This window comes from Palaemon carinicauda, chromosome 38, assembly GCF_036898095.1.
Source record: "Palaemon carinicauda isolate YSFRI2023 chromosome 38, ASM3689809v2, whole genome shotgun sequence".
NCBI classification, from domain to species: domain Eukaryota; kingdom Metazoa; phylum Arthropoda; class Malacostraca; order Decapoda; family Palaemonidae; genus Palaemon; species Palaemon carinicauda.
In genome coordinates, this window is record NC_090762.1 from 43,343,238 (window position 1) to 43,363,682 (window position 20,445).

Genomic DNA, 20,445 nt, shown 5'->3' on the forward strand with positions numbered 1-20,445 from the left:
ACACTTTGCAACCCGCTCCATGTTAGCAGCGTCGGCAGCAGAAAACTGAACAGGGAAAGTTGTCAGTTTCTCCAAAAGCGTCTGGGTCAACGATACAATCGGTGGATTCAGTGGTAAGGGGGAAAGATTGTCTCCCACAACCTCACAGTACTTCCTCTGCCTTATGTAAGGAGGAGGAAGTAACCAACAGGAGTTCACCGAATGAAGAGAGCTGGGGGAGCCAGTTACTTGGGCGTAAGCCCACTTCTTTGCTGCCTTCTCCATCACGAGGCTCAATACTACGCAGTACTCTAGAAGTTTTATTCCAGCTGTGACCAAGTTGTGGAATGATCTTCCTAATCGGGTGGTTGAATCAGTAGAACTTCAAAAGTTCAAAGTTGGAGCAAATGCTTTTTTGTTGACCAGGCGGACATAGTCTTTTTATAGTTTATTTATGACATATTTGTTTTTGATGTTGTTGATAGTTTATTATATGACATGTCTGTTTTGACGTTGTTTCTTATTTTAGAATGATTTATTGTTAATTTGTTCTCTTCATTTATTTATTTCCTTATTTCCTTTCCTCACTGGGCTATTTTTCCCTGTTGGAGCCCCTGGGCTTATAGCATCTTGCTTTTCCAATTAGGGTTGTAGCTTGGATAGTAATAATAATAATAATAATAACTCCCCTTCCCCAAGGTAAGGCTGTATTGGGACTAGAGGGCTTAGGACCACCAGACTACTGGTCTAGAACTGTATCCTTGCCCTCAGTTGGGATATCATCAGGTTCTTCCAAGTTGTTGACCTTCTTGATGCAAGCCAGAACCTTTAGAAAAATTTGATCCAAATCTTTCTGCTCCAAAGGTGTGACATTCGGGCTGGTGTCATCGAAAGGTTCTTCCTCGCCCAAGCAAACACCCATAGTAGCCCAGGGAGGGTGAGAGTCATCAAAAGCAATCCTTTTGGAGGTCGAGTGTGCTCTGGGGGAAGGCCACTATGCCCAAGTCTTATGTTAGCAGCTGAGACTGAAGACTGTTCCCCTCAAATCTGACGTTCATCCATAGAGTGCCAGTTCTTGGGTAGAATCTTCGTGTCTTTCCTCTTTCTTGATTGAATCTCAAATTCATCCATAAGAAAGGTTCCTCTCCCCTAATTGATTCTGTTAGTTTAGCAACCCCGGAACCAACTCGGAGAGGGGTATCCTTCGTTTGAGATAAAGGATCTTCCCAGTCATCGATCCTAACAGGCTTCCAGCACTCCGAGCAAGAGACCGGGCAAAGGTTAGAGGACTCCGATCTTAGGGGAGAAGCAACCTCACTTTCCATAAACGACCTCGCGGCTGTGACCTGAGTCTCTGCTGCCGTCTCCCAGTTCAGACCAAATGATCTTAGGATCCTTAATCCTAAGGTAATCCTCATACCTTGAGACTCTCTGGGTGACAGGAGGTGGAGGCAGTAGTGGCGCCCTAGCTAGGCTTGATCACCTCGGGTCAGAAAGATCGCTAGATCCATTAGGAGAATCCAGGGAAATGACAGGAACCTTCGCCGCTGCAGCTGGAGGATCGCTGAAAATTCCCATCACTTGTTTAAGCGCTTTCACCAGGTCTTGAAACCAAGGTCCATCCTTGGCTAACAAGTTACCTGATGGTTTAGTCTCCTTGCATTTGGATTGTGGGTGGGAGGGGGGAACACCCCAACCCTCTCCTGGGTGAGAGCTCGCAGGGTGAACGACTGTGAGGTGAACGACTTTGACGAGAGGTTGGTTGGCAAGGCGAGTCATGTGGCTCGTTAACCTCCACCCTCTCCTCAATTCTACGATAGCAATCACTAAGGTGTGTAAGAACCTCATTCACTTGAGGAGTATCTGGCTTCCTCGCTACCAGCGGATAACCTCTGCCCTCCATCTTGCTAGAAGGAGAGGCACGTGACGACGTGTGGAGCCTCTCCGCCTTTGGCGACGATATGAGATCCTGTCTGAGAGCGTCAAGAAACGGAACTCTCTTGCTCACCTGTTCTCCTGAAGGAGAAAGGTGAGGTGCTTTACTTACCCTGAGAGCTGAGGAATGACATGGGGCTGAGAGCTTGTGCTGCAGTGAGACAATTAAAAACTCCGAAGAGTTTACCTGTCTGACCGATCTCATAAGAGATTGGTCTCGTGAAACGCTGAGCGTTTCGCTGTGCCCTGAAGGTCCGATGATGAGGTTGGGGGCAGATGGAAACCTCCTCCCTCCTTCGTCATCTATCTCAGAAAAGCTGTGTTCAGATGGACTGGAGCTTGGTATGGACAAATCCAATACCTTTCTATGATACCCTTGCAGAGAGGACCACTCAAGGGAAGATCTTTCCTCTCGCAAGCGTAGGGAACGATCCTCCCCTCTTTCTCCTGATGGAGCATTGTCTCGCGGACAAGGGAGCTGCTGTTCAGATGAGAGAGTTGAAGAAGATCTCTCCTCTCGCAAACAAGAAGATCGATCTACTCCTTCTTTTGATGGCGCATCACCTTGCGAACGAGAGAGCTGCCGCTCAGAAGGTTATGTCGCTTCGTCTTTCCTCGGATGACCAGACTGCGCAACACGGGAAGAACCACCTTCTGGTTGCAAAAGTTGCTTTTCCTCCCATCGGGCAAGCCCGGGAAGAGGATCAGCTCCCTGAACCACCTCTGGACAAATTGCTCCAAGTAGTGCTTGTCCTGAAATGCTCTTGTCCTCCCGCCGAAACGGGTGGATGTCGTGGAGAGCAGAAGAAGAGGACTCAGTGCTCAAGTGCGCACGCACATCTAAACGCAGGACCTTCTGTAGCTCATCCTTCGACGGAGGATCCGTCAACCCCAAAGAGGGCCACAGCAGACGAACCGCATCGTCCGAGAGAAAATCCTCCGTGGAGGACTCCCTCACTGCCCCTCTAGGGAAGGCAATGGAAGGAGACCCTGCACAAGGTTGTCCCGGCGTTAACAGGGGCCCACTCGTACTTGACTGTTCCCCGGAGGAAGCCGGTCGTGTAGAGTCAGGATGGAGAGATCGAGCCAGAGGAGAAAGAAGTCGGGTCTTCTTCCCTTTCGAGGCTGACCTCGAAGGGGAAGAATCCCTCTTACGCTTCTTCTTCTTCCGATTACCAAACCTCAACCACTGGGAGGGATACCACTCCCGGCACACACTACAAGGAGACTCCTTCGTACATGAGTGATCTCGGCATGAAGGGCAGAGACCGTGAGGATCCATCGCCTCAGAAGACATGACTGTGCCCTTCAAGACCCGAACAAACTCGCATGGATGGACCTCCCAGGCAAGCACACCTAAAAATAGAAAAGAAAAGAGATTAGTTTAGGCCAGTTTAGGTTAACGGGAGAGTGAGACAGGTCTACAAGCCGAATTAAAAACTGATGGTTAGTCACCAGTGCTGGTGGGAGCGGGGGTTAAACACACCTGCGCTAACTAGTGGTGGGTAGTTAAACACTGTTTAACCTTCAGTTTCGACTAGTTTTCAGATCTGCCAAAATAATAATGCTATATTAAAGAGCAGAAGGTTTGTATCTTGTGTCAGGACAACGTATTAATGAGAATAAAAATGTATGTAGTTTTCCAATTTTGCAAACTCACCTTCTTTATGTTTAAACGTAACTTTCTCACATTGGAACTTTTTCTTGTGGACAAGTATCAGATGAGATATGAGATTTGCTATGCGCAGAGCACGAAAATCACAATTTTCTTCTAGACATGGCATCTTGGCATTTGTAGCCAACAAATCCTTATGCTTTACTCGTATATGTGAGGCTAAACTTTTTCTATTTTTGTATTTTCTATTACATTTAAGACATTCAACTTGTTCAGAACACTTGCCGTCTGTTCTGGAAAAGACTGAAAAGCTTGGATCATCTGCATCATCAACAGAGGCCTCTTCCATTCTAGACACATCAGGCATATGGGAAAATTCTTGTTTAATATCATCCACTAATATAATACTGTGTTGAGAATCTTGAAATTCTTCACAATCTTCTACTGCTTTTTTACCCACTAAAGCCATTGTGATCTGCTTCTATGTCACTACACACTACACCTGTCAAGACAAATTAATATCAATATGACAAACTTGGAAGTAATTTGTATTTTTCCTAACAATACAAACCCGGCACTATTAACGGAATTTGAGCGAAGCGAAAAATCTATTTTTGGGTGAGATGGCCATGTCGTCCTGATGGAAGTTCCTATAGGGTAGCTTCCTAGGGTATATTACAACTACGGCGAGATTCCCAGAGAATTTACCTTAAGGTACCCAGAATTCTAACTCCTGGAGCGAATATCCCTAATGAAAGTACCAGGGATATCGCGAAATATCAGAGGACGTATTCTTGACACGCCACATGGCAATCTGCACCCCGAACAGAGATAACACTTCGAAGGGGTCAATTGGCAAGAAAACGAAAACGAGAAAGAAAAAGGAGAGCCGTTCGCAAGGCTCCCTCTTCTCCCGTTTCGTAAGCGTGCATTGCGCCGATCCTGGCGCCATCTGTATTCCTTGTAGCGATACACGAGGTGCTACAGATACTGTATGTAGGGAGGGGTCCTACAGCCCTTTCATAGAAAGGGAAGGGCGGGTCCATCAGGACGACATGGCCATCTCACCCAAAAATAGATTTTTCGCTTCGCTCAAAATCCGTTTTTTGGGCTCAAGCCATGTCGTCCTGATGGAAGTATACCAGAGCATTACTGTATCTGTGGATTCTCAGAACGTGCCGTACTCCCCAGAGGTATTTCCCCGGTCGACTAGACCTAGAGACCTAAGATGTTACCGTTATACATCTTTTCAACTAACCATAAACCATGTTAGAGCTTCCTGCCCCCTACAGGGAAGAGTCCTACTAGACTCTGGAAAAGTCTCGAAGAGTACATATACCTATGTATGAATACCAGGCAAGCCAATATAGTGGTCTCACCCTATATTAAGTAAAGCATAGTTTGTAAAGAACCACTGCGTCAATATGAAATATCGACCAGTTCTCCACTCAATACTTGTATTGGACAGAGGTTTATATCCGCATAGGAGGAAACTTGTAAATCCGCCACCGTCCCCTTATGGGATGGAGTCCTCCCGCTAAGGGAAAGCATAAACCAATGCAACATTAGCTTGCATAAAGGAACAATCTATTAGAATTATCCCAGATAAATATACATAGAATGAATGCTCAATTATACCAATAAATTGACACAGGTGAAGGAGACGCAAGGTTCTCAAGAACAAGTTTATTGACAGACAATAAATAGACAGGTTAACAACAATTATATATATATATATATATATATATATATATATATATATATATATATATATATATATATATATATATATATAAGAGGAGGATAACCAAAACTTTAAGCATAAGTATGACAGAAAACAGAAACTTGTTTATCTGAAAGAAAAACATTAGTGCCACTTTTAACATACCGAGGTATCAAAGTCATAAAAGTCTGTATTACTAATCAGTCACATTAGCGTTAGAAACGCTCGGCACACATGTCTGCACTTATGCCAGGTTCACCTTTGGAAGTGGAACAGTCAACATGGGCAACTCAGTGCCCTCACTTAGTTTGTAGCACAGTATGTAACTACACACTCACCCTGGAAGTAATCGTCCCAATTAAAACCACTGTTCCTCGCAGAGTTAAACAGCAGGGTTAACGACGCAACCCACTGCTACCACAGATCTCTTTAGTTGCTCCACTTACTTCGCAGTGGCGAAAGAACACTCTGGAAGACTTCCAGCCAGTGTATGAACGGAGATGTTCAAAATCCATACAATTAAAGAAATTTAAGGATGAGGCAACTTTCCTCGGATCGTGACCTGCGGGTGTACTGTCAGGATTCGCTCTGTGAATAAAATATGTGATTTTCACCCTGAGTTGTTTCAGTGATAAATTTGAGCCTGATGTTTCTCCCCTGAATAGTTGACCACCCTTGAAGTCTGAAGTTCTACGAAGATAGACCTTTAGGCATTCTACTCGACATAGAGATGCATCTTCTTTCAGAGGGCAGATTCTCCAGGGACCCCACCTGTTGGTGGGTAACTCATTCTTGGCGAGAAACGTAGGATCTGGAAACAGGTTCAGTTCTCCCCCATCCAGGAACTGAACACGACCTTCCTCTCTCGAGAGGGCTACAATCTCACTAACCCTGGCCCCAGACACGAGTGCAAATAAGAAAATAACTTTTTGGGTCAAATCCTTTAACGCACACTCCTCATTGCTCAACAGAGAAGCGAAATGAAGAACTTTATCTAAAGACCATGAAATGGGCTTTGGAGGTGCTGAAGGTCTGAGCCTAGCGCAGGCTTTCGGAACTTTATTAAGGATCTCGTTAGCGAGGTCGACATGGAAGGCATATAGAATGGGTCTTGTCAAAGCAGACTTACACGTTGAGATCGTGTTAGCTGCCAACCCTTGACCATGGAGGTGGATGAAGAAAGATAAGCAGAAGTCCGTCGAGATCTCCTGCGGATTCTTTGCCTTGACAAAGGCCACCCATTTTCTCCAAGATGACTCATATTGCCTTCTATTAGATTTGCACTTGTATTCCTCTAGGAAGTCTATGCTGGCTTTCAAAATCCCGAAACGCTTTCTCACCGCTAGGGAGAGAAAATCATGAGCTGCAGGGTCCGGGTTTTCTGTAATGAAGCGCAGACAGTCGACTTCTGGACTCGCTGGGTCAGAACTGGATCTGGTAGCGGTAGAAACTTCAACCGTAGTTCCAATGCCAGGGGGAACCACACACTGTTCGGCCACTTGTGGGCCACTATTGCCGCTACCCCCTTGAAGGATCTCAGTTTGTTGAGGACCCTCAACAGAAGGTTGTGAGGAGGGAACAGATAAATCCTGGACCATCTGTTCCAGTCGATGGACATCGCGTCCACTGCTTCCGCTAAGGGGTCCTCGTACGGGGACACGTACAGGGGCAACTTCTTGTTGTCTTTCGTCGCAAAGAGGTCTATCTGCAGTTCTGGGACTTGACTCAAGATGAAAGAGAACGATCCTGCGTCTAGGGACCATTCCGACTCTATCGGTGTGAACCTGGATAGAGCGTCCGCTGTCACATTGCAAACTCCTTGAAGGTGAACTGCCGACAGGTACCACTTCTTCTTTTCCGCCAATCGGAAGATGGCCAACATCACCTGGTTGAGAGGTGGCGACCTTGATCCTTGTCGATTCAAGCATCTCACAACTACCTCGCTGTCCAGCACCAACCTTATGTGGATCGAGTGACGCGGGGAGACTTTCTTTAAGGTAAGGAGCACTGCCATAGCTTCTAGAAAGTTTATGTGAAAGGTCTTGAATAGATTGGACCAAGTCCCTTGGGCCTTTTTCCGATGAGAGTGACCTCCCCACCCCTCCTTCGAGGCATCTGTGTGAATCGTCACCGACGGGGGAGGTGGCTGAAGAAGTACCGACTTCTTTAGATGTCTGGCTTGGGACAAAGGCCTGAGAAGAGTACGTAGACGAAGCGGAACTGGTCTTCTCAGATCTCTTCGCGCGTTTGATGCATAACTTCTCCAAACTCCGGTTGCATCCTTTAGCTGTGCTCTTAGCACCGGGTCTGTTACCGAAGCAAACTGGAGAGAACCCAGTACTCTCTCCTGTTCGCGTCTTGATATCCTTTCGGAATCTAGAAGTCTCTTGACAGAACCAGCTATCTCCTTCCTTTTCTTCGCCGGGATGGAGAATTGGTGTGACATTAGGTCCCAGTGGATTCCCAACCACTGGAACTTTTGAGATGGAGAAAGTCGAGACTTTTTTTCTGTTGATCTTGAAGCCTAGATACTCTAGGAACTGGATCACCTGCAGAGAAGCTTGCAAGCATTCTGTCTTGGATGCTGCCCACACCAACCAGTCGTCCAGGTAGGCTACCACCTAAATTCCCTTTAGGCGTAATTGTTTGAGAGCTACGCTCGCAAGCTTCGTGAAGATCCTTGGAGCTATATTTAGCCCGAATGGCATGGCTCTGAAGGCGTATAGTCTTCGTTGTAGCTTGAACCCTAGGTAGGGGGAGAGTCGACGGTTGATTGGAACGTGCCAATAGGCGTCTGACAAGTCTATGGAGACGGTATATGCCCTCTTGGGCAGTAAGGTCCTTATGTGTTGCATCTTGAACTTGCAGTTCACTATGAACTTGTTGAGTGGCGACAAGTCCAGAATGACTCTGAGTTTTTCCGAGTCTCTCTTGGGAACACAAAACAGCCTCCCTTGGAATTTGATGGACTTCACCCTTCGGATCACTTTTTTCTCCAACAGTTCTTGGATGTACTCCTCCAGAACGGGGGTGGAGTGTTGGAAAAACCGAGGGCACGGGGGTGGAGTGCTGTACCAGTTCCAGCCCAGTCCATTCTTGAGTAGGCTGTGGGCCCAGGGATCGAAGGTCCACCGATCCCGAAAACTTTGAAGTCTCCCTCCTACCAGTATCATCTCACTTGGTCTGCTGTCCTGAGGTCTTGCCTCCCTGACCGCGACCACCCCTGAATCCCCTTCCCCTTGTGGGGCGCCTAGACGAGCCTCTGGCTGCTCCTCTAGGCTTTGCTCGAAAGGAAGTTGACTGCCCTTCGAACGTTGGATTCAATGCCGGGGACTGTGTCGACACGGCCTGGGGTACCCACTGGAATGTGGTCGGGGTTTGTGCCACCATCTGGGGCACTGAAGGCATCGGCAATTGCTGTTGCTGTTGCTGTCTAAATGGCTTGGCTGGCCGAGACGGTAGCCTAGTCCTCTTAGTCTTCCTCTTTGGTTGGGGACCCTCATCCGGGGAAGACTTTCTCTTGATAGACAGGCCCTACTTCTGGAGAAGGTTTCTATTCTCCGTGGCAGCCTTATCAACAACTTCTTTGACCGATTCGCTAGGGAAAAGGTCTTTGCCCCAAATGTTGGAGGAGATTAGTTTTCTTGGCTCGTGCCTCACCGTAGCCGAGGTGAACACGAACTCCCTACAAGCTCTCCTCGCCCTGACGAAGCTGTAAAGATCCTTCGTCACTGTGGCCAGATGAGTCTTGGACACTACCATGAACATTTCATGGACCTTGGGGTCACTTGCCATCGTCTCAAGAGTGGTCTGAAGAGACATTGAGGCAGCCAGTCTTAGGGAGGTTCTCAACGAACTGACGTCCGGCAATATCAGCCTCCAACTTCCCGACTGAGAAGGTAAGATGGACGTCCTTCCAGTCCTTGTGGTTCATAGGTAGGGCCAGCGACAAGGGTTTACACTCCTCCAAGGAGGGGCAAGGCTTGCCAGCCTCGACTGCTTTTAATACAGCCGCAAACCCTTTCTGCAAAAAGGGGAAGGCTCTAGCAGGAGAGGACACAAAGGAAGGGAGCTTCTTACTCAATGCAGCTACCTTTGAGTTCGTGAAGCCCCTCTCTTTCATCGAAGATGAAAGCAAAGCTTCAGCCTTAGCATGGTCCATCACTATGACCTCCTTCGGCTCTGTCTCCTCCATTGAAGCTGGTTCCTTCCTCAACCGGACATAACAGTCTGGATATGACCCTTTGCGGGGCCAGAATTCCACCTCCTCTAGGGGAACTGAACCCAACTTATCCGACATGACGATCTTTCCAATCGTCATCGGCATGTGCTCAGCATATCTCCACGGGTTAGCATCTGAGCATAAGGAAAGGTCTTTCACATTGAGCCTTTTCTGGGGCCCACGTGATGCTGCAAGCTTCTGCATCTGCAGTTCCATTGCAGCCGCCTTCTCATTATTCTCCTTCTGCATTTGTTGGATCATTCCAACAATGGAGGAGAGGGCCTGTCCCAGCTCTACTGGGAGAGCGGACGATGTTGAGGGAATAGGTTCAGGGATCTGAACCGGAGCAGCCGACACCTTGTCGGCCTCTTCCTCTACAATGTCTGGGGCTTGACCTTCATCCTGGCCTTCTGCCAGGAGGTCTTCCTCCAGACGCTCGGACACGTCTGACATCCTGTCGTCCAACTGGATGTCTTGCAAGGCGACCGCGACTTCAGCATCCACCTGGATCTGAACTAGGGGGATCTCCTCTTGATGCTGGTGAATCACTGCATCAGCTGATGCCCTAGGGAAAAGGTAAGCCCTCATCTTCTCACTTGGAAGATAATGTCCAGAGGTGTTCTTCTGGAAGCCCCTTACCCAGGTACGAAGCTTCTCCCTTGCTATATCCCTTGATTCCGCCATCCTAGGGGAATCAAAACCCTCAGTAATCAGGTTAGAGCACTCGGTACATACCTGAGGGTCCCAATACCGGAGATCACCCTTGGAGACAGCGCATGCTGCGTGCCTCCTACATAACTCATGTCCGCAGAAGTTCTTACTGCGGACGTTGCAGAAAACACTTCTGCACTTCAGATGGTCCTCCTGTAAAGAGAAGAAATTTCCATGAGTATCAAGTGAACTACGTATCACTGGATATGCACAGTTTAGCATAACAAATCAGAAAGGAAAGACACACACTTGTGTTTCCCGCACAACCAATTGTTGCGGCCTTCCAGATAATAAAATCGTATGGTTAATCTGTCCTAGAGTAACCAATGAAAAATTTCCAAAGGAAACAGGTGGAGCTCACACCTAAGATATGATTTTAAAATACCAGATAATAGACAAGAAAGAACTCACTTTCTTATCTGTAAGGCAACACCAAAGGGCTGTGCAAGACAACACAAAAGTGTTAGAAAACACAGTGTTGTACCAATACTATACTATAGTTTTCTTCCTACAGTATATGCTATACTGAAGAATACTGGTACAGTATAGAAGGTAATGCGCCGGCCGGTACACACCATAACTAGCTTTAAAGTATACTACTTAACAGCTATAAGGCGGCAGAACGCTGGTTCAAATGCATGTGCCGGCCGGCAGTAACTGCCGGCCGGCAACAGCCAATGTCGGCTGGCAATGACTGCCGGCCGGAAACTACACAAGGTAGCACCCGGCTGCCGGCCACCGCTCATAGCGACCGGCAGACAAGGGCGAGACAATAGCCGGCCGGCAAAGGAAAACAACCGATGCCGGCCAGCAGCAAAAGAACCAGAGAACTTCGACTGCCCGGCTGCCGGCCACATAGGATGGCAGCCGGGTCGGGTACAGCACTAGAAGAAAACAGAATGGATGCCAGGATAAGAGAGTATAGTACTACCTCCAAGCCCAGCAATCCGAAAGAGTGCATATAAGGAAGGGGAGAATCTAATTCAGGCTTCCTGACCAATGCCATCTGGCTCTACAGACAGACATGGATGAGGGACCAAGGGAGGTCCGGGCAGCACTCAAAGCAGAAGACCTTTGCCGGCCGGCACACTCTGCCAGCCGGCAAGGGACTGAGTCAATTCCACATCCTAACCTATACTAGGTCCAGATGTAGAATGACGTACAGTACTGTAACGGATAGGCCATTACAGAGATAGAGGGGGAAGGGACAAAGAGGGTCCTACCAACCTTGCTTTAGTAAAGAATCACCCGCAGCCAAGAAAACTCATCTTAGCCTAAGGGAGATCCAAGGAGGGAGGCCAGCAATACTTGCCAACCCCCACTGAACCAAAGCAAGGAAAGTGTTGCTACTCCCAGGGAAAGGATCTTATCCTCCCACTGAGAACAGCAAAAAGGACTAGTCTGCTAGATCACAAAAGAAGGAATCATCTTGTACAGAAACCTTCGGGAGTGACCTAAGGAGGCTAAGCCTCCTATGTCTGCGTCAGACTAGCGAGGGAGACTCTACCCCAAGCCAGACAAACACAGACTCGGACTAAAAAACTCTGATGTTCTGCCCCTCTCTGAAGCCAGACTTACTGGAACAGGAAGGTACAGTAACACCCCAATATAGTTGTATCGAAAGTTAATTCAGATAAATCACTAGGGTTAAGCCCAAGGATTAAACAGAGGGAAAGGGATTGCATACTTTCTCCGAAGAAAAGAAAGCAACCGGGGAGTATGAGAAAGTATACTAAGGCTCCATAGTTAACTTAGCCTAGGCACCAAGAGAATCGATTACCTAAATCACCGAAACTCACTCGTATACTATCTTGGAAATAATCAATATAATCTTAAATGTATAAAACTGCCTTAAGCTTCAATAAAATCTTAAAACACTCGGAAATCCAAAAATCATGCAGGAAAGTACTAGGGCCAAACGACTTGGCTACATGGTCTAGCGTAGGCCAGAATTGGCGAATACTTCGCCAAAACAAACAATACTAAAAGCACGAATAAGGAAATCCTATGTAACGCTAAATAGCTAAAATTATTAAAGCAAAACAGCCGGGAACGTCGCTCTGGCTAACTAAAACTCATACCTAGCGAACGACAGCGTCCGGGACGCCTCCGGTAGGCAACGGCTCTTGTAACAAAGATTATTACTATTAATCACTTTAAAAATTACCAAGAGCCTACATTTATACATAAAAGAAATAATACTCAACTTATCAGAGACAGACGAAGTTGGAGAAAGCATAATAAGCGATTAAATCCAAGATTTTGCGAGAAACACAGGAAGAAACACCGAGTTGTTAAGCTACGCAAAAAGGAATACAGATGGCGCCAGGATCGGCGCAATGCACGCTTACGAAACGGGAGAAGAGGGAGCCTTGCGAACGGCTCTCCTTTTTCTTTCTCGTTTTCGTTTTCTTGCCAATTGACCCCTTCGAAGTGTTATCTCTGTTCGGGGTGCAGATTGCCATGTGGCGTGTCAAGAATACGTCCTCTGATATTTCGCGATATCCCTGGCACTTTCATTAGGGATATTCGCTCCAGGAGTTAGAATTCTGGGTACCTTAAGGTAAATTCTCTGGGAATATCGCCGTAGTTGTAATATACCCTAGGAAGCTACCCTATAGGAACTTCCATCAGGACGACATGGCTTGAGCCCAAAAAATATGACAAATTCGTAGATAATTTGTATTTTTCCTAACTATACAAACCTTAGCTATTTAATAGGGGTATTACTTTCGGTGTAGCTGAAATGACGAGACATTAGAATTTTAATGAGGGTTTACTACCCCATCGCTAGTTAGCGGGAGTAGGAGAGGGTAGCTTGCTAGCCCCCCCCCCCCCCCCCCCGCCCTCTCACACCTCTGCTTGAGCTCACTTTGCTTGGAGGTAGGACTTCAAGGGGGATAGGGCTGGCGGGCAAGTTTGATTAAATAGCTAAGGTTTGTATAATTAGGAAAAATACAAATTATCTTTGAATTTGTCATTTGTTCCGTAACTGACATACAAACCACGCTATTTAATAAGGGCGGCTCACCCATTAGGAAGGGTGGACGTCCCAGCCAGTACTGGCTTTTGGCTTTGCCCGGGGGCTCGTTATTTGAGTGTGTGAGCACTCAAAAATAAGGAGTCCCTGCACCTCGCTAGAACCTTGCTACGAAAGGACTGCGGCCTACGCAAGCTGTGTGTGAAGGTATAATGAAGTGTGACTCGTCCTAGGAAGTTGACCTTTAGTTCTTTAGATGGAAACTTTAGTCTAGGACTCTCCCAATACCACCTCGTCAGGGTATGGGGACGTGACAGTATTACCTTAATACTAGGAACACAAGGAAACATGGTTTACCTGCAGTGGTTTTTTGAGGTCAGCTATGCAGAGAACCCAGGATGCTGCTTTCCCCAAGAGAGGGGAAGATGAAGAAAAGAATAAGGGCCAGACAAACCTTTCCATTCATGCAGACTAAAACTGGGTAACAATGCCCTCAACCTTCTGCTACTTGTCCAATAAGAAGCTTGAGGTTAGACCAGCTGTTGTGCAGCCACCACAGGGCCGATAGAGAACGTATCGAGCCTCCTGTGGGTCACGTCTTGCAGGTAGTGGGCTGTGAAGGTCGTCTGAGGCTTCCACACCCCAGCTTGAAGAACCTACGTCACTAAGAAATTCTTTTTGAAGGCCAGGGACGTAGCTATGCCCCTGACATCATGTGCTCTAGGGCGACGTGACGGAGGAGGGTCTGGATTCAGAGACAGTTGAATCACCTTACGAATCCATGCCGAGATGGTGTTCTTGGTGACCCTCCTCTTAGTCCTCCCTGTGCTAACAAATAACACTGGCACCTGAGGACGGACTGCAGCCGTTCTTTTGAGATATAGCCTTAAACTCCTTAATGGGCACAGTAGGAGATGGTCTGGGTCATCTGTTACAGAACGGAGACTTGAAATCTGGAAGGAGTCGAACCGAGGATCCGCTACTCCCGGATTCTGAGTCTTAGCAATAAACTCAGAGACGAATCTGAACGTTACCTCCCCCCATCCCCTTGAATGGGCGATGTCATAAGAGAGACCATGAAGTTCACTAACCCGCTTGGCCGAAGCCAAAGCTATTAGGAACACCGTCTTCCAAGTTAGGTGGCGGTCTGAAGCCTGGCGTAATGGTTCATAGGGAGGTCTCTTAAGAGACCTGAGAACTCGAACCACGTTCCATGGAGGAGGTCTCACTTCCGACTGAGGGCAGGTAAGTTCATAACTTCGTATGAGTAGGGAATGTTCCAGCAAAGAAGAAATGTCCATTCCTTTGAGCCTGAAGGCTAGACTTCAGGCTGAGCGATAGCCTTTCACCGCCAAGACTGAAAGGCGCATTTCTTCCCGCAAATACACGAGGAACTCCGCTATTGTTGGAATAGTGGGATTGAGTGGAGAGATACCCCTTCCACGACACCAACCACAGAAGACTTTCCACTTTGCCTGGTAGACAGATGAGGATGATTTTCACAGATGTCCAGACATCCTGATCACAACTTGTTGCGAAAATCCTCTCTCAGCGAGGAGATGCTGGATAGTCTCTAGGCGTGAAGTCGTAGCGAAGCTACGGCTTTGTGGAAGATGTTGGCATGTGGTTGTCTGATTAGATCGTGTCGTGGAGAGAGTTCTCTCGGAAGTTCCGTCAGGAGTTGCAGAAGGTCCGGAAACCCTTCCGTGTGATACCATAGCGGAGCTATGAGGGTCATTGAAAGATTGACCGATACTCTGGTCTTGTTGAGCACCCTCCTCATCAGACAGAACGGGGGAAAGGCCTACACGTCGATGTTGTCCTATTGTTGTTGGAAGGCATCCTGCCAGAGCGCCTTGGGATACGGGACTGGAGAGCAGTACAGCGGAAGCTTGAAATTCAAAGCTGATGCGAACAGATCCGGGGAACCCCACAAAGGTAGGACTTTGTTGGCTACTAGATGATCCAAAGACCACTCGGTACTCACTATCTGAGACGCTCTGCTCAGATTGTCGGCGAGCACATTCCTCTTGCCTGGGATGAAACATGCCGATAATGGAATCAAGTGGACTTCGGTCCATCTCAGTATCTCTACTACAAGATGGGATAGCTGCTTCGAAAAGGTACCTCCTTGCTTGTTGATGTAAGCCACTACTGTGGTGTTGTCGCTCATCACCACCGCAGAGTGACCCGCCAGGTATTGTTGGAACTGTTGAAGGGCCAAGAAAACGGCCTTCATCTCTAGAAGATTTATATGGAGGCACTTTTCTGATTCTGACCACAGGTCTGAGGTCCTGTGCTGCAGAACGTGGGGCCCCTACCCTTTCTTTGAGGCGTCCGAAAATAGCATCAAATCCGGGGGGAGGACGAGAAGATCCACTCCTCTTCATAGGTTCCCGGTTGTCACCCACCACTGGAGGTCCGTCCGTTCCGCAGGTCCCATAGGGATCATGACATCCGGGGAATCGTAGCCTTGATTTCACCGGGACTTGAGTCGCCACTGGAGGGATCTCATCCTGAGGCGACTGTTGGGAACTAGACGAGCCAAAGATGAGAGGTGACCGAGGAAACGTAACCACGATTGGGCTGGAAGTTCTTCTCGTCTGAGAAAAGGGCTTGTGACCTTCCTCAGCCTTGCCATCCTGTTGTCTGATGGGAAGGCTTTGTGGAGATTGGTGTCTATAATCATGCCTAGGTATTCCAGTCTTTGAGTGGGAAGCAGAGAGGACTTCTCGAGATTTACCATGATCCCCAAATCCTGGCAAAGTCCCAGAAGTTTGTCTCGGTGTTGAAAGGATGACACCAAGTCTGCTAGGATCAGCCAGTCGTCCAGATAACGGAGGAGACGGAGGCCGATCCTGTGTGCCCACGAAGATATTAGGGTGAACGCTTTGGTGAAAACCTGTGGTGCTGGGGAGAGACCGAAACACAGCACCTTGAACTGGTACTCCTTGTTGTCTAGGCTGAATCTTAAGTACTTCCTTGAAGATGGATGGACTGGGATCTGGAAGTACGCGTCCTTCAGATCCAGTGTACACATGAAGTCTTGCAGTCTCACTGCTAGCCTGACCGTGTCTGCGGTCTCCATGCTGAACGGAGTTTGTTTGACAAACTTGTTCAGAGCTGAGAGGTCGATGACTGGTCTCCAGCCTCCAGACGCCTTCTTTACAAGAAAGAGCCGACTGAAGAAGCCTGGGGACCCGTCGAGGACCTCTTGGAGAGCGCCCTTCTTCAACAGGGTCTGGACTTATGCCCAAAGGGCTCGCCCCTTTGCTGATCCCATGGCAAGGGAGCTCAGTGACACCGGATTTGTCGTCAGGGGAGGTATATATGTTGTGAACGGGACGCGATATCCCTGACTGATTATGGAAATCGTCAAGGAATCGGCCCCGAGTTGCTGCCACCTGTCTGCGCAACTTTGTAGGCATAACCCCACTGGTGGACATGCAGAGGGACTGCCAATCCTAGCGTTTGTGGCCTCGGCTGCTCCCTCTATGATTTTTACCTCCCCTGGAGGAGTTTTTGCCTTTCCTGTCCTTGACAGGAAAGGGCTTAGACACCACTGTCTTTGCTGCCGTTGTCGGTTTCGTCATCTTGGTGGGACGGGACTGCTGTGGTGCTGGAGGCTTATAGGGCTTGGATGTCAAAGCCCTATGCAGGAGGGAGTCTTGGTGGGACTTCCTCCACCTCTCAGCTGCATGTTCCACGTCTTTAGGCTCAAACAGATTCGTTCCTTCCAAGCAAGAATGCCTGAGCCTGTTTATCTCGGTGCTAGGGACCTTCTGATGGAACCTCTCAGCCACTGCATCTCAACGTTTCAAGATGGTGTTTGCCCACAAGTTTGAGACTTGATGGGCCAGAAACTCGATCATGCGAGTGCCTGAAAGGAGGAATGTCTCCATAGCTTTCCTGGTACGTTCTTTGGAGAAATCCTTAGAGCGTATCAAGATACCTAAGGTCCCTAACCAGATATCTAGCCACGAAGTGGCTTGCATAGCACACTTCGCAACCTTCTCCTGGTTAAGGATCTCAGTTGCCGAGAATGAGACCTGCCGGTTGGAGAGTCTCTCAAGAGGGACTCCCCTGGTAAGCTCTTCCAAAGAATGGTGAAGAGGAAGAGCTAAACAAGGCTCCTCCAGGATCTCCAAGTACCTCCTCTGCTGTACACGAGAAGGTGGGAGAAGCTTGTTGCTGGTACTGGAGCGGTTGGAGGAGGCTAACTCAGAGAGCTGGACCGCGATCTTGTCCCTGGTACTCTTAAACCCCTGAGACCAGGGCAGAGCTGCACTGGCCTTAAAAGGTTTTTGAGTTCCAAATACTCGGTCCAAGACCATGTCTTTGCCCTCTCGAGGGGGAATCTCTGGGTCGGCAAACCCATTGAGAGTCCTCATAAGAGTCAGAACCTGCCAAAATGCATGTTCTGACTCCTGTAGTTCTCCTCCGGATGTCGGACTTGCAGCGAAGTCTCCTGTCCCCAAAGGCTCTTCTTAGGGAGAATCACGGACGTTCTCTAAGTGACTAGCTGGCTTCGTCCTAAGTCTCGTCGAGGATTTTGGTATTGTCTTCGAGTCCTTCGACTCCTTCCTGGGAAGGATGCAGGTCTCTAACAAAGACGGGGGCAAGTTCTTCTCCGCCCCTACCCGGGAAGACTTTTCAAAGCGAGGTGGGGATTCCCTCATTGGTGCGATGGGGAAACGTCCCACCTCACGTGATTCCCCTGAGGACGGGAAATCCTCATCCGACAGGGAGAAAGACAAAGTCTGGGGGGGAGAGGGAACCTGCCTCGAGGGCTTACGAGGAGACAGCTTACTTTTTGGAGAAGTCACCGCGTCCAAAACTCCTCTTTTTCTCTTCAGAGGGGTAGATGCAGCCAAGGATTTGTGGCCCAATTCAGAGAGAACAGGCTTGAAAGCCTGTGTAACCCCTCTGATTAGTGCCCCAAACCACGGCTGTTGGCTGACAGCTGCGCTGTCAGACACTCCCTCTGGAGGGACAGGAATCGACATATCCCTGGGAGGAGTTTCAATAGGGGGGTTCGCCTGAAAAGAGGAAGTATTCCTGGACCTTTCTGGAAGCTTCCCTTCCACCACCGAACGCGCTGTTCAGCGCTTGCGGGGAGGAGAATGTGGTGATGGCGACCATGCTGTGTGTTGTCTTGCAGCCTCGCGCGTGGGAGGGTATTGGCGCTTGCGCGATGGAGAATACCCGGGGTCACGCGCAGGAGACTGATGGCGTGCACGCACGTGGGCGATTGTGAGGGCGCGCAGGCGAGTGATGGCGTGTAGAAGTGCGTGTGGGAGACACAGGAGAGTGCGCAGGAGGCTGATTGTGCGCTCGCGAGTGAATGTTCGCGCGCGTGGTGATCAGGATGTTGTTCCCGTGGGCGTACGGGCAATAGTTCGCGTGCCCCAGATGTCATACGGCGCGCACGCACAGTCGGAACCTGTGTGCGTGGGCGCGCATCTAGCGGGCGCGTGTCAGGATGGCGGCGCATAACTGCTGGAGAGGATGGGCGTGGACGCGCAGGGCACGCGCGCCTATCCTCGTAGATGCGAGCAGGTGCATGCGCGCGATTGCGCGCTGGCGAGGGATGGTGCGCTGAAGATAGCAGGCGGCGCGTTGGCGAACGCTGGTGTGTAGGTGAAGTCCTTGACTTCTCTACAGCTCCCAGATCTGAGGATCATGGGCGCGCAGGAGAGATGGATGTACGTGGACGCTGGCGCACGGGAGAGCGCTGGCGCATAGGAGATCGCTGGCCGCAGGAGATCGCTGACGCGCAGGGGGTTGTTGGCACGCAGGAGGTTGATGGCACGCAGGTGAGCGCTGGCGCGCTACCTCAGGCAAAGCCTTGTGCACAGGAGACCGTTGGCGTGTATGACTATCATGGCGCGTAAGGGACGTATGCGCACGATGGCGCGTACGCCCTTGTTGCCCCGTAATAGGGATCGGTGCCTGACTATGATAGTCAGGATTCGTTGGCGCGTAAAGCGCATCAGCTCCCAGGAACGGCGACGGCAGGTCTGTTGGGTGGAAGGTCGGCGTGCCCTTTGAAAGGATGACCTTCCACCGAAGGGGATTGCGAACAATCCGCTGAGAGGTCCAGGACCATATCAGGAACAGTCGGTGAACGCCGACGAGGCTCCTCCGCGGCAGACTGCAACGATGATGATGAACCGAAGAGGCGCCTCCTCACCACTTTATAAGGTGAAGGAAGGCCTCTCCGGCAAAGAGGAAGGCGAGCCTTGCGACGGATGCGCCCTCTGCGGGCAGTAGGATCAGCAAGCTGACCTTCTGCAGTCCTTCGAAGAGTAGTCTTTGTAAGTGAACTCCCCCTGGGGAGAGAATCACCGGCAGGAGAGACTGTTGGACTTAGTTTCGCCCTCGTAGGTTGAGCAGGAACGGGAGAAACTTAGCCTTCAGCTACTGCAGGATGTGGAGAGGCAGAGGTATTAGGAGATACCGCATTGGATACCTCTAACACCAGAACGTCAACAATAGACAGAGGATCAACCTCTGCCAAAGTCGGCAATTGCTTGACAGCGGCACCCAATTGGATGATGTCAAGTCGAACTTCTTTGGAGGGGAACCCTCGAGCCCCAAGGAAGACCAAAGCTGAAACAAATTAGTTAATGATATATCCTCCCCCGGAGGGAGAGGTGGAGCTGCCTCGCTAGGGGAGGCAACGCCATCTCTCGAACCCTGAGTTTGGGAAACAACCACGATCTACGCTATCACTCGACAGTCTCTCGAAAGAGGCCACTCGAGCGGGAGCTTCGGAGGAGGTTTGGGCAACGGAAGAATAGTACTTGGGATTTTCTCCTTTCAAAGAAACCTTCGAAGGAGAAATATCCCGCCTGGACTTCTTTTTACGTCACCGAGAAAACCTCTCACACTGGGAGGTAGACCACTCCCTACACTTACCACACTTATTACCACTATCACACCATTGACCTCTACAGTAAGGGCAAAGGTGTGAGGGTCCGTCTCGACCGCCGACATGAATGTTCCACAGGGGCGGTCGGGTAATCCAGGACAGGTACGCATAATCGCAGAGGCCAACTTCACACTCAAACCTGTATAAGAAAAAGCAAAAAAGCATTAATGGCTGTCAAGAGCGAGGCGAGGATGAGAGAGGACACGTCCGTCTATCATCCGAACCAAGAGAAAAGTGAGCTCAAGCACAGGTGTGTGTGTGAGGGGGAAGGGGAAACAAGCTATCCTCCTCTACCCCCACTAACTAGCGATGGGGTAGTAAACCCTCGTTAAAGTTCTAATGTCTC

At 49.2% G+C, this 20,445-nt stretch overlaps 1 protein-coding gene across 4 annotated transcripts in view; it reads right to left on the reverse strand.

Annotated features, from left to right (window-relative positions):
• LOC137630592 (uncharacterized) overlaps positions 1 to 20,445 on the reverse strand; it is a 71,091-nt gene that overhangs the window by 10,742 nt on the left and 39,904 nt on the right. For all 4 annotated transcript variants that reach the window (XM_068362165.1, XM_068362167.1, XM_068362164.1 and 1 more), the window contains exon 2: positions 3,575 to 4,031. In XM_068362165.1, the coding sequence (XP_068218266.1) occupies positions 3,575 to 3,998 (424 nt within the window). In that variant the 5' untranslated portion in view covers positions 3,999 to 4,031. The remainder of the gene's footprint in view (positions 1 to 3,574; positions 4,032 to 20,445) is intronic.